Source organism: Palaemon carinicauda, chromosome 4 (genome assembly GCF_036898095.1).
Source record: "Palaemon carinicauda isolate YSFRI2023 chromosome 4, ASM3689809v2, whole genome shotgun sequence".
In the NCBI taxonomy this organism is placed as follows: domain Eukaryota; kingdom Metazoa; phylum Arthropoda; class Malacostraca; order Decapoda; family Palaemonidae; genus Palaemon; species Palaemon carinicauda.
The window spans coordinates 148,978,530-148,991,681 of record NC_090728.1 but is presented as its reverse complement, the minus strand read 5'-3'; the positions used below and the strand labels follow the sequence as shown (position 1 = coordinate 148,991,681).

Below are 13,152 nucleotides of genomic sequence, written 5' to 3'. Positions count from 1 at the left end.
GGCAACCCTTTTGGCAGATGTTTTTGACGGTAAATAGAGTAATGAAAAACTTGAAATTCCTCATTCCTGTTTTCCTGAGGTTAAACTAACTAGTTTAGCTTTTCGATCTCGTGAAGTTAAAGCTCTGTTGATGGACCTTGATGCTTATGGAAGTGTAGACCCAAATGGTATTTTTCCTTTGTTTTTTATAAAGAGAGCAGATTTCTTAGCTCAAAAGTTACCTGTTATTTTGCGCAAGTTAGCAAAATGAGGAGCTTTTAGCACTTGTTGGAGAATTGGGAATGTTACTCCTCTATGTAAATGTGTTTGTGGTAGCTCAAGTCCCACTGATTACCGCCCAATTTCCATAACTCCCATATTATCGAAAGTTTTTGAACATCTTCTGGCAAAACGTCTTAATAGGTTTGCTGAAGGTAATCATCTATTCCCTAGTTAGCAATATGGTTTTCATAAAGGCCTTGGAGCATGTGATGCCCTTCTTACAATCTCCAATGCTGTACAGAAATCCCTTGATTGTGGTCAGGAAGTTCGTATGATTGGCCTTGATTTTAGTGCTGCCTTTGACCGTGTTAATCATGAGGCCGTTGTTTTCAAACTCAAACAGTTGGGAGTGGGTGGGACGTTTCTTAGCATTATTATTGATTTTTTAAGTAATAGATCTCAAAGGGTTGTTGTTGATGGGCACCATAGTGAGTATAGGAATGTGATATCTGGTGTTCCACAGGGTAGTGTTCTTGGCCCATTACTTTTCATACGCATACACATGACATGTGGTTTGGTCTAGAAAACAAGCTTGTTGCATATGCAGATGATGCTACTCTCTTTGCATCAATTCCATCCCCTGAATGTAGATCTGGGGTTGGTGAATCCCTGAATAGAGATTTAGCTAAAATTAGTGCATGGTGCAAATTATGGGGTATGAAGTTAAATCCTAACAAAACTCAAAGTATGATTGTAAGTAGGTCAAGGACGGTGGCTCCTCAACATCCGGATCTTAGTATTAATAATGTTTCTTTACATCTGTATGACACTTTTAAAATTTTAGGTGTGATTCTTGACAGCAAATTTACTTTTGAGAAACACATTAGATCTGTGTCTTCTTCAATTGCACAAAAAAATGGCTTATTGAGAAAGTCTTTTAAGATTTTCGTTGATCAATCTGTTTTGAAGAATTGTTTTAATTCTTTCATTCTACCTTGTTTTGAGTATTGTTCTCCTGTTTGGTCTTCAGCTGCTGATTCTCATCTTAATTTGTTGGACAGAAACTTACGGTCTATTAAATTTCTTATTCCTTGATCTAGATATTAATCTTTGGCACCGTTGTTCAATTAGTTCATTATGCATGTTGCATAAGATTTTTCATAACTCTGACCATCCTTTACATTCAGATCTCCCTGGACAATTCTATCCTGTTCGTAATACTAGGCAGGCAGTTAATTCTAATAGCCAGGCCTTCTCCATCATGAGGCTCAATACTACACAGTGTTCTAGAAGTTTTATTCCAGGTGTTACCAAGTTGTGGAATGATCTTCCTAATCGGGTAGTTGAATCAGTAGAACTTCAAAAGTTCAAAATTGGAGCAAATGTTTTTATGTTGACCAGGCTGACGTGAGTTTTCCTAAGGCACTTATTCATGAATGGGGCAAACAATAAATGAGGAACCTGTCTTGCCCTAAAATTATCCAGACCACAATGATCCCCACCTGATGAGAAAATTGGCATACATCCCGATAATGGTCAGCCCTTCCACAGTAGCATTACATCCTGTGCTGGATCCGTCGAAAGCAATGACTCTAAGGGCCTGGCCAGACCAAGCGCGTCTAGCGGCGAGGTTAGCGGCAAGAGGTTATGGCGGCAAATTGAAACCTTAGGTATCTTATGTAGGTGGCCAGATAGGAGGCGCGGGAAGCCTCGCGCCTCCTATCTGGCCACCTACATAAGATACCTAAGGTTTCAATTTGCCGCCATAACCTCTTGCCGCTAACCTCGCCGCTAGCCGCGCTTGGTCTGGCCGAGCCCTAAGGAAGTTATTTGTCCCCTTAACGTTGAGCACCACTTCAGAAATGCGCCTGTCAACAGCATCATTGAGAACAAGATAGCTCTCAAGAACCATGCCATACCTTTTATCAGTATCCTGAAGGAGACCATGAGGACTTTGCTAAGTATCTGAAGTAGGAGACCTCATTCATAGGCCAACTTGTATGTGATCATTGCAATCTTCTATAATGGATGCATCGAAGAAGTAATCAGGAAAATGAGTACCTCATTATTGCCGTTTTCTTCAAAGATATCTTAGGTTTCAGGTCGGGTCAGTGCAAAAACAATGATCAGCTTCACTTCTGCGACATCTTCATTAACTACCATGACAGTAACACTGAAACTAGTGTGTAGGCTACATAAAATCTACAAACAAAGGACGACCAACTCACTACCTAAAATGACCATCGGTAAATACATCCACCGTACCCTTTCCATTTACAACAGTTGAGCAAATGCCTGTCACGAACGAGTGTCACGTTTAACTAGGTTGTCGATTAATAGAACGATAGTACACAAATAACGCCGAAAAGACAAGGCTATCCTTTAAAATCATAATTTAATTGAAATGGACTTTAAAAGGAGGATGAATATATTATGAAATAAAATATAAAAGTCAAATATCCATACACATAAAAGTACAAGAACTACAGTCATAACAGACGTCTCATCTCATCTGAGACTCGTTGGTGTGTGCTTCTATGAATATTATAAGAAAAGAATTAAGTCGAAGTATCCATGAATGGTTGATTATACAGATCTTCAACATATCAACACCACATCAATCTCACGTACCTAGTAACAACGCAGAATTACTATACCATAAAACAGAAATATTGCTTATACTGTCTCTTAAGAAATGCATCATAAAAAATGTATATCTTTGCCACAGCATGTGCCTATCCTGCCCCAGATGCCGTCGAGAACGCTGAAGTGCAGTGTAGCACATACAGGTAATGATGTGATTTTCTTGTTTAATAGGAATCTACCCTCAATGTTTGACAAAACGTTCACATATCCTTTTAGTCCATCCTTTTACTCATTACCTCCATAATTTTCAATCCCACGGAAGAAAAGAATAAACACACCCCCCCCTTTTTTTACAAATACCCATCAGTTTCAGATATGGTACCAGAATAAATAAAAACGTTTATTTGTTTCCCTCAATTTTCCCATCAGTTTTCACTTTGTGTAATTCAATTGCATCAATTGTCATTGCACCTTTCTCCTCTTGGACTTGCCGCACCATGCAAATTCTTAAGCCTTTCGACATTTCAAATTTTTTTTTTTTTCGTTGAGGGAGGTTGCTTTCAAGTACACGTGATTTAACGTTATTGTTGAAAATAACTTTACTCCCCATTCATCTTCATTTTCCCCACAAAATTACGAAACTATCACTTACAATATATATATATATATATATATATATATATATATATATATATATATATATATATATATACATGTATATATATACAGTATATATATAAATATATATATATACAGTATATATATAAATATATATATATATATATATATATATATATATATATATATATATATATATATATATATATATATATATATGTGTGTGTGTGTGTGTGTGTGTGTATGCAAAAGAACCACAGGGAAAATGAAAACATGAAATATAAGATTAAGTCCTGACTAGTTTCGTGATATTTTTCTAGCTATATATACACAGTATATATATATATATATATATATATATATATATATATATATAGACATATATATGTGTGTGCATCATATTGGCTTCTGAGTACATTTTCTTATAGAGTACCAGTTTGATTCATTATCAACTAAATGAGTTGTGTTTCTTTTATTCATTATAGATTGAAATTTGATTACTAAATGTGTATTCTTCGAAGCGTTAATTGTATTTTTCTATCTTTAATGCAAGTGGGTGTAGAGTGCAATGCTTCAGAGGATACACAATGCACGGCAGTCGAAGGCAGTATCTGAACTGTGACACAAAAACCCACACTTTGACTTACGACGGCCTTCCATGGGAGGAGTCTCTTCCACCTTGCATCCGTAAGTACTCTTAATTCTTCAAGCTAATTGTCTAGTCTGCCAGCAAGCATTGCTTCCGTTCCTCAATCCTGGTGACGACTCAGTAACTGATTACCTTTCCTTTATTTTCAGCTTCTTGTGAAAATGGATGTCCAGGAGATACCATGTGCGTGGCACCAAATAAGTGTGAGCCAGTAAATCATGAGTGTGACCCACCCTGCCAGAATGGAGGTGCTTGTATCATTCCGGGTGTTTGCAATTGTTCCCTGGGTTACTCGGGACTCTTGTGTGAGGAACACCGATGTGACATTCCTCATGTGCTTCCCAAACATGGTTCAATTGGTGCAGACACTGAACTCACAAGGTAGGATATGCTACATGTTGAGTTTTCATAGTCTTAATGATGGTCAATTCACAGCTTCCACTTCCATCGTTACAGAGTTACTACTTATATCATCTGTAATATTCTTGAAGTTTATTGTTAGTTCAGTTTTAATTCAAGTAAGATTAATAATCCCCAATTTCTATAACACAAAAAAACATAGACACGCTATTAAGCACTTCAAACTGTGATAAACCTGCTTACCATTTCAGCTATTGGACAAAATTTTTACTCATTGGCCTATATAAAGTTGTCTTGGGAAACTTGAAGCCGCCAAGCATTGTTCTGTTATAGGTGATTATCATAGAACCATTTTGCAACAACTTTTAACACTGAGTTGTCTTAATGTACAAGAACCAGGTGTGTGTGTGTGTGTGTGTGTGTGTATAGAGAACAGAACATTATCAATGCAGACAAATATACATAGCTTTTCTTTATAATTAGTTTATAATTGCTTTGTCCTCAAACCCAGGCAAGAAAGGTGAATACTGAACAGCACTTTTATAAAATAAATATAATTTACCAATGAGAGAACCTACTCAATATTTTCTTTATGCAAAAAGATGATTGCTCAAGAATGCAAATCTTAAGTTTATATCTTATAATGTAAGTTACCTCAGTTCATGTCGCATTATTCAGATCTTTTATTGGAGGTTTGATCAGAATTGTTGCTATCGGGGTTTTCAATAAAATACTTAGACAAATTTTATCCAGTTATCTGTAATTATAAGCATTCATTAGTTGTCCATCATAAAGCTGATTTTCTTTATCAAATGGCAATTAAAAATCTAATAGTTGAAACATACAATGCTCTTCCCCAATCAATCTTACCATCATATGCTTTGTTTCAATAATAATACCATACTTAATTTGCATATAAAGTATTATGTACTTGCAAGCACACACACACATATATATATATATATATATATATATATATATATATATATATATATATATATATATATATATATATATATATATATATATATACAGTATATATATGTATGTATTATATATATATATATATATATATATATATATATATATATATATATATATATATATATATATATATATATATATAACCTTTGAACGATTAGCACAAAAGGGTGCAATTTTCCCGTCTCTTAAAAAAAGTCTTTTGGGATAAGCCTTTTAAATCCATAGACTTGTCAAATGTTAAGAAATACTGTACCACTGACACACTCCAAATGTGCATGTACATGTGCTTGTCAGAGTGCATTATTTTGATTGATGAATTCAACAGGTTTCTTTTTTTTTACAGGATGTCAGTTGAATGTAACTTTGGTCACAAGATGAAGAATGGACTGTCCCATGAGATCTTCATTTGTAATCACCGTCAGTGGTACACAAAGGCAAAGAAAGAATCGATTGGTGATGTTGACATTGACTGTTATTGGTAAGATCATTTGCATTTTTTGCTTGAGACAAAAAAAAAAAAGTATTTCAGTGAAAAAAAATTATTCTAATATTGATAATTGAAATAATATGCAGTAAAGATGAAGTATGTCCTTAGCTTGTATGTTAATAATATATACAAACATTCCATTTCAGAGTGAAAAGTACCAGTTTCGTTCAAAATTCAGGAGGCAAATTCGATTTAACATCAACTTTATAATTATTGATCTATGTAGTAATTTAAGGATTATATATATATATATATATATATATATATATATATATATATATATATATATATATACATATATATATATATATATATATATATATATATATATATATATATATATATATATATATATATATATATATATATATATATTTGCAAATAGTATTCGATTTTAAATTTTCAACTCTGAAACATTGTTTATTATATATGTAAAAGCCTAAAAAGTTGTCAGGGAAACCCAAGTGATATTTACTAAAATTTCGTTTTGCATTATCAAAAACTATACACAGTTCTCTGTAAAATGATGCTAGGTAATTTAGGAGTGATTTGGAAAACCAGTGGCATAATAAGAAAGGTTTCATTTGTTCTTTTTAACAGTATAGATCAAACTTATTACAGAATTCCGTCTTTTGAACCCTTTTGAACCCTTAAAGTTCAAGCTTAGTCTTTTTCTATAGTTTCAACACTTCAAAGCTGTCACATTTGTGGTCTCCTGTATATACTGATTAGTATAGTGGTGACATCTATCAAATTAATATAGCTAAATTTGAATTGTAAAATGCCAGACTCAAATTTTTAGTGGTTTAAAAGCTTCCTAAAAGTAATGTAATTGTGGTATCATTCTATGAAGAATGATAACTCTAATTCCCTATTAATCATATTCACTATGTTTGACCATCAAAGAGTAAATAACAAGGTCACATATATTCAGAATCTTGAATGCCTTTTATTAAAAATGATAATCATATGGTAACTTTTTTTCATAATGTCAAATAGTATGTTGCACAACCACTCATGTACTGTAAGTTGGTGGATGTCAAGAGTGTTTGACAGAGATTTCCATTTCACCCCCTTCTGAACGACAGATGTCTGTGAGCGCAAACTTGTAAAATAATTGAATATTCGACCGGTTTCACACTCCCAGACACCTATCGTCCAGAAAGGGGCGAAATGGAAATCTCTATCAAACACTCGGATATCCACCAACTTATATGAGTGACTGTATCATCTATTTATTAAATGTGTGCTCTAGACGGGAGTAGAATCCTTCGAGTTCTTTGGTTGCGTTTTAACGATTCAGTTACACGTGGGTGTAATTTTATGACCTTCAGTATTATGATGTGTGAATGCAGTTGCTAAGTAACTTTAATACTACATATTAAATGGAAAATTCTACTTATTAGGTTGGGTTTGATAAATATTTTGGTTTCATTGTGTTTTTCATTACAGCACTGTCCTTAGGAGGTACAGTGCTGTATGATAAAACAAATGTCTATTTTTTAAGATTATCATAGGGCTTCCATGAAGGATTTATTATTATAATAACAATGTTCAACAATACAGCAGAGCTGTTGAAGTTGTAAAGTAGGTGCAAAACATGAAGGGAAACAGGATTCAAAGTTAATTCTTCTTTGAAGGATATACAATGGCTCTAGTTCTGCTATTCAAAATAGCTACGGTATGTATTTCTGCTTCCACATGATTTCCTTCCATGCTCCTTATATTTGATAACTTTTCAAGACAATTGGTTATTATTATTTCAATAAGCAATTAAAATCCTGTTTTTTTTTTTTTGTTTTTTTTTTTCAGTAGGATGTTCAGGGTTTTCCATCTCAAATACTGTACTGGTATTGGAGTTTCCGATTCCAAAGAGGAGACTCTTTCATAGGGAGGTGGGCTGCCTCACTGATGATAGAATTTTTTTCAAAAGACTCAGTAGCTTGTCTATCCATTTCATGGTTGAAGAAGTCCTCAAAATCTGGGCATTCAAGATGATCCACAGGTAAGTCATAGTCAGGCAAGGAATCATGTTGGACTTTTTGTAGCTCACATGACTCCTTTGCCTGGAGACACTCGTCCAGAGACAAAGCTTGAACCAACCAATCACCCAAATACCTGAGCATTCGCATTTCTACTGAAGATTGGCCAAAACTGGATCCATCACTCATGTAAATATGTGGTGAAACCAAAACAAAGGGCCTTGAACTAGAAGATCCCTTAAGTGTGATGAAATGAAGAGAATAATTGCCTTCCTGATGAATGGGGACCTGAAGGTAAGCATCCACCAGGTTGATGGAGATCACCCAGTACCCCTCTCTGACTGATGACTGGGCAATCTCCATCCTGAACTTGAACTTCACAACAAATATGTTCTAGGCTGAGGGGTCTATAATTAGAAGCCAGGCACCCGAGGCTTTGAGGACCACACACATGCGGGCCTAAAACCAGAGGGTAGGAGGAGCTAGCTATACTGTGTCCTTCACAAGACCTAACAACTTCTCCAAGGCTTGTGCACTGTGATAATTGAGAGTATAACTGTCACAGCTGAGTGGATGAGTGGAAAGGGGAGGTCTGGAAATGAAAGGGACCTGATAACTGTTCCTCAAAACCTCCACTACTCACTCGTTCGCCCCTCTCCTGCCAAACTGACTAGTGGCGAGAAAGCAGGCCCCGACCGCATTCTCCAAACGAGGTAACGACTTCTACCTCCAAATACCTTTAGCCACAAGACCTAAAGTAGAGGAACCGCTCTTTGATTGTCCCTTCCCTTACCTCTGAGGAGACACCAAAAATCTCTCCTCATATGTTGGGAAAGCTGCTAAATGAGGGATCCATGGCACTAGAGATCCAAGAAGGGGGACCAGTCAAAGAACTGACAGCAGCAGGACGAGACTGAATTGAATTCAACTGTCTACCTCCAGCACCTGCCTTATGCTTCACTCCTGGACAAAGGGAAGGAAGCCCCAAGGCAAAAGCTTAAGATAAAAGACCCTTTGAGTTTCGGTAGTGACATGACCCTGGTGCTCCAAGAAAACATTCCAAAGAACTGTCCTATTAAACAGGCACTCGTCGAAAGGCGTCATAGCCAACAACTGGGCACTCTGTCCCTTTGAAACTGAAGGAGGAAAAAGGGAAACATACAGTTGACGCCTCAAGGAGATATAGAAGGCCTACAAGCTAGCAAGCAGCAAGGGAGTTCTGATGAAAAGAGGCCACTGAAATCCAGGAACAGAACTTCTTGAATAAGGGGCATCAATTGGGACAAAAATGGAAGCCTCAATGTACATCAACAGGCCTCCTAGGAGCCATATATTGATTGATTGAGTTTTCTGCAACGAACTGAGGACAGTTTAATCGCCACAAAACCCTCTAGAGGAACAGAAACTGATGCACTCGGAGAAGGTGAAGGCTTACCTAAAAGCTGGGCAAACTCTGAATTTGGCTTAGGAGGTTTAGAAAAAGAGGCATCATCTGCCACCTGGTAGACACCCCTGCTGTGCCTGGGAGAAGAAAACTACTACTTTCCTTCTCCAGTCACCTTAGAGACTTTAGAGGAGATACCAGCCTGACTTTCATGAACCTTTGGGTAAAGGAATACTCCTTCTGTGATGTATTGAGTGGGCATGGATCTGTGACAGGCCAAGAGAAGGTTGTGACTCAAAGACAGGATGAAAGCAACTGAGTGAGTTTATTATAGAACACTCTCCCTTATATACAAAAGCTCAAGGCAACAAGAAATTTCATGTTCAAAATTGACACCGTTACCAGTGAGATAAAACAGACATGTTTATTCAGGCTCTTTTTAGTGCGAGGGAAGAACGAAGATACAAGCATAACATATACACAAAATGAACTATGTACGATCGTGTGACACACGGTTGGTACAGATCTGTCCCTGCAGCCTTGGCTGAGGAAGAAAACCCTAGACCAACTCAAATAACCTATAAAACTTGACATACTATTCCTCATTAGAAAGATCAACAGGCTCCGAGCTACTAGACCTATCATCATCGTCATTGTCATTATTCAACCCATTAAGCAGGGACCCCGACAATTCTAACTGAATCCTGATGCTTTGGCCTAGCACCAAGCTCAGACCCACCAGCCCTCACCTTAATAATCTCCTCAACTGTTACGGGATCAAGAAGGGAATCATTGGGCAAAGTATCATCAGGCACCTACCTGTTCCTGCTCCCCCACTAGGCCTGCACTAAGTTGGGTTCAAAATTCAGGGGAACTTTTGTACCCTGGGTACAGTCAACATGTACCTGATGAGGAGCTGCAAGATAATCCACAAGGTTATTAGACATCCTGTTAAAAGCAAACTCAATATTTTCTGTCAATTTGTTAAACTACCTGAAATATCTCTGTCTAAATTCTGTTTTAAAGACTCTTATTGTAAAGACTATCTTTTAACCATAACCAACTTCATGGGTAATAAGCCTGGACTCAAACTCAGTAAACCCTACAGGTGTAAAAGCCAGTTGTGAAAGAGCAGGGGTAACAAGTAAATCAGGACCAAAATCAGCAGTGCTGGAAGCAGAAGAACCAGACTCCATAGTACACATATCATGGAATTACTCACTTGCTAAGGACTTTTTCTTCTCCTTTTGAGCTGGCTTGCATTGCACAAACTTCTGATGTTTCATATAAAAAGCCATTTGGCTATCGGACCAAGATTTACACGTCACAATGGCTAGTCAAGTCACACACCTTGCCTATGCAACTAGTACAACTGTCAGGAGGGTTATACACCCTGCAAATCATTCAGAAACCACATGAATAACAGCTCCTGACTGGATTTGAAGAGCGACTGCAGAATTGTACTGAAATTCCATGATGAAGAAAAATTCCATAGCTGGGTTGCACAAAATTACCCCAATTCACTGAAAATTCACATAAGGATGTCACTAACAAAGGTAATTGGTTGTAAAACAAGAACCAACAAAAACTGAAGAATGAAAGCTCTTTCTGGGCTAAAAAATATTTAACAAAACAATCGAGCTGCTTACATCCCTAGCCCTAGTATTGCCAATTGGGAGACAGAATAGGAAATAGCAAGGAGGCCAACATGGTTAAGCTTTGGGCAGATTTTGGAGATTTAGGGCTAGATAAATTATTGTAAGGCAATGTTTGTTAATGTGAGAAAATTTTAATTATTTAATTTTAGGGTAGATGTTGACATTTAGCCACTTGAAAGCAATATGAACATCAGGCGAGTATTATACCTTAGAAATGATGCTATAAGGAGCATTTCACTGGGCGACACAGGTCCCTCGCCTAGAAATAGATTTTTCCTTCGTCAAAATCCCTTTTCTTTACAGAGCTCAAAGTAAACACATTTGAATCCATGACTTTTTTGTGAATTTCAAAACCAAATCAAATATTATTAATTGGACCCGTATTTCAAATTCAATATCTGAAGAAGGGGTTAATGAGTAAGAGACACTCACTAAACTTATAGAACCCGCCACAATAGGCAATATAAGGAAACTGTCCATTGGTATCCTCCCCACAAAAAATTGAGCCATAACAATTAGTAAGGTTCTGTATCTCATCAGAAATAGGTTTTACATATAACTGGCTTTGGGGTATCAGTCCATCAATACTGTACCCAGCGGCTTGGGTAGGGCTTGTCAGCTTTGACATGTCTGATATGGGTACTGGAGTTTTACAAGTGGGGTTTGCGTAACTACCTTTCCATCATAAAGTTTGAGGTTTCGTATAAACGGTACCGTACATTGGTACCTCGGTTTACAAGTTTAATTTGTTCTGGCAGCAAGCTCGCAAATTAAAATGCTTGTACCTCAAAAAATTTTTCCACAGGAAATAAAATTAACTCGATGCAATTTACACGTCCATAAATACACACATACACTAATTTCTTTAAGGTTTTTAATGCTAATTACTGAACAATTTATAACCACTATCATCAGAACTGAATACAAAGTAATAATTCAGAATAAAAAATAGAAATATATAGACAAATTCAACTCACACTTTACGTTTGAGACTAGTCACGGCTGGCGTTAGGGAGACAAAAGAGGAGGAGCATGTGAACTTTATTGTGAGGTCTCTTTCTCGAACAACGTTCACTATTACTAACTGGCTCAGTTAATTCACTTGGCCGTCTTTTTTTTTTTTTCAGTTTTGATAAGGAACCTATCTAGAGATGAGTGATTTTTATTTCTATTCAAAATGGCATGAAAATTTTACATTGCACTATCAGTCAATAGATATGCTGCTCACCCTACCAAAGCCTTATCTGAGTGATGTGTTTCTACAAACTTCTAGCATGGTTTCTCACATTCTTAACATCTCTCTAATTTCACTTGAAGCTTGAGCTTTGTCACTGTCTCTCCTCTGCAAACTCATGATGGTGCATCTTATACAGCTCCAATACCATTGCTTTTCTATAACTGTATTACCTGCTAAATGCTTCTCATCCATCCAGAGAAGCAGAAACATTTCAGCATTATGAAACCGTTACCTTTGATTTGTCAATGTCACTACCTGTTTTGCAACATAAAATTATTTGATATCTTCTTTTCAGTTTAACATTGTAACTGTACCAATTTTAAATGTTGTACACTGAAGTACAATTGTACAGTTTTGGCAGGCCGGCCGCACGCATACCTTGCTCATGCTATACAATCATTTTCTTTTCCCCTCTATGATAACATTCTCCTTCTTACTATTTTTCTTAATCAACTTGGGAGTTATTGTCATGATACTGTAACTTTACAATGCAGCACAAAATATCATTTTAATGAACAATAGTGATGATAATTTGACAAGGAATACGCAGTCACATCTACAGTACAAAAATTCCAGAGACGTACAAATGAGATGTGGTTTCTACGAGTTCTGCTCAGTGAGTGGAAAAGTTACGCTCTGAAAAAGTGGGTGCGAGCTAATCTGAAACAATATGGGGTAAAAAGCCTGTGAACACAGCTTTGTGAAATATTGTATCGAAGCAACGTAGTTGATTTCTGCGCATCTTGTGCATGTCTAGTTTGTGCTTGTCTACTAAAAAGGCCCCTAAGGTGCAAAATTTTTGCTTGCAGACCAATGAACTACTTGTAACCCAATTCAAATTTATATGCTCATATTACAATTTTATTATTGTTACTATTACTAGCCAAGCTACAACCCTAGTCGGAAAAGCAAGATGCTATGATCCCAAGGGCTCCAACAAGAAAAAATAGCCCAATGAGGAAAGGAAATAAGGAAGTAAATAAATGATATGAGAAAAAATTAACAA

General features: G+C 36.5%; 1 protein-coding gene across 1 annotated transcript in view; it reads left to right on the top strand.

The window, feature by feature from the left end:
* Positions 1-6,160, top strand: part of LOC137639164 (uncharacterized) — a 14,880-nt gene extending 8,720 nt beyond the window's left edge. Inside the window, exons 3-7 of the mRNA XM_068371459.1 lie at positions 2,930-2,990; positions 3,959-4,092; positions 4,204-4,435; positions 5,742-5,876; positions 6,032-6,160. Of these exons, the coding sequence (XP_068227560.1) occupies positions 2,930-2,990; positions 3,959-4,092; positions 4,204-4,435; positions 5,742-5,876; position 6,032 (563 nt within the window). The 3' untranslated portion in view covers positions 6,033-6,160. The remainder of the gene's footprint in view (positions 1-2,929; positions 2,991-3,958; positions 4,093-4,203; positions 4,436-5,741; positions 5,877-6,031) is intronic.
* The last annotated feature ends 6,992 nt before the right edge of the window (positions 6,161-13,152 follow it).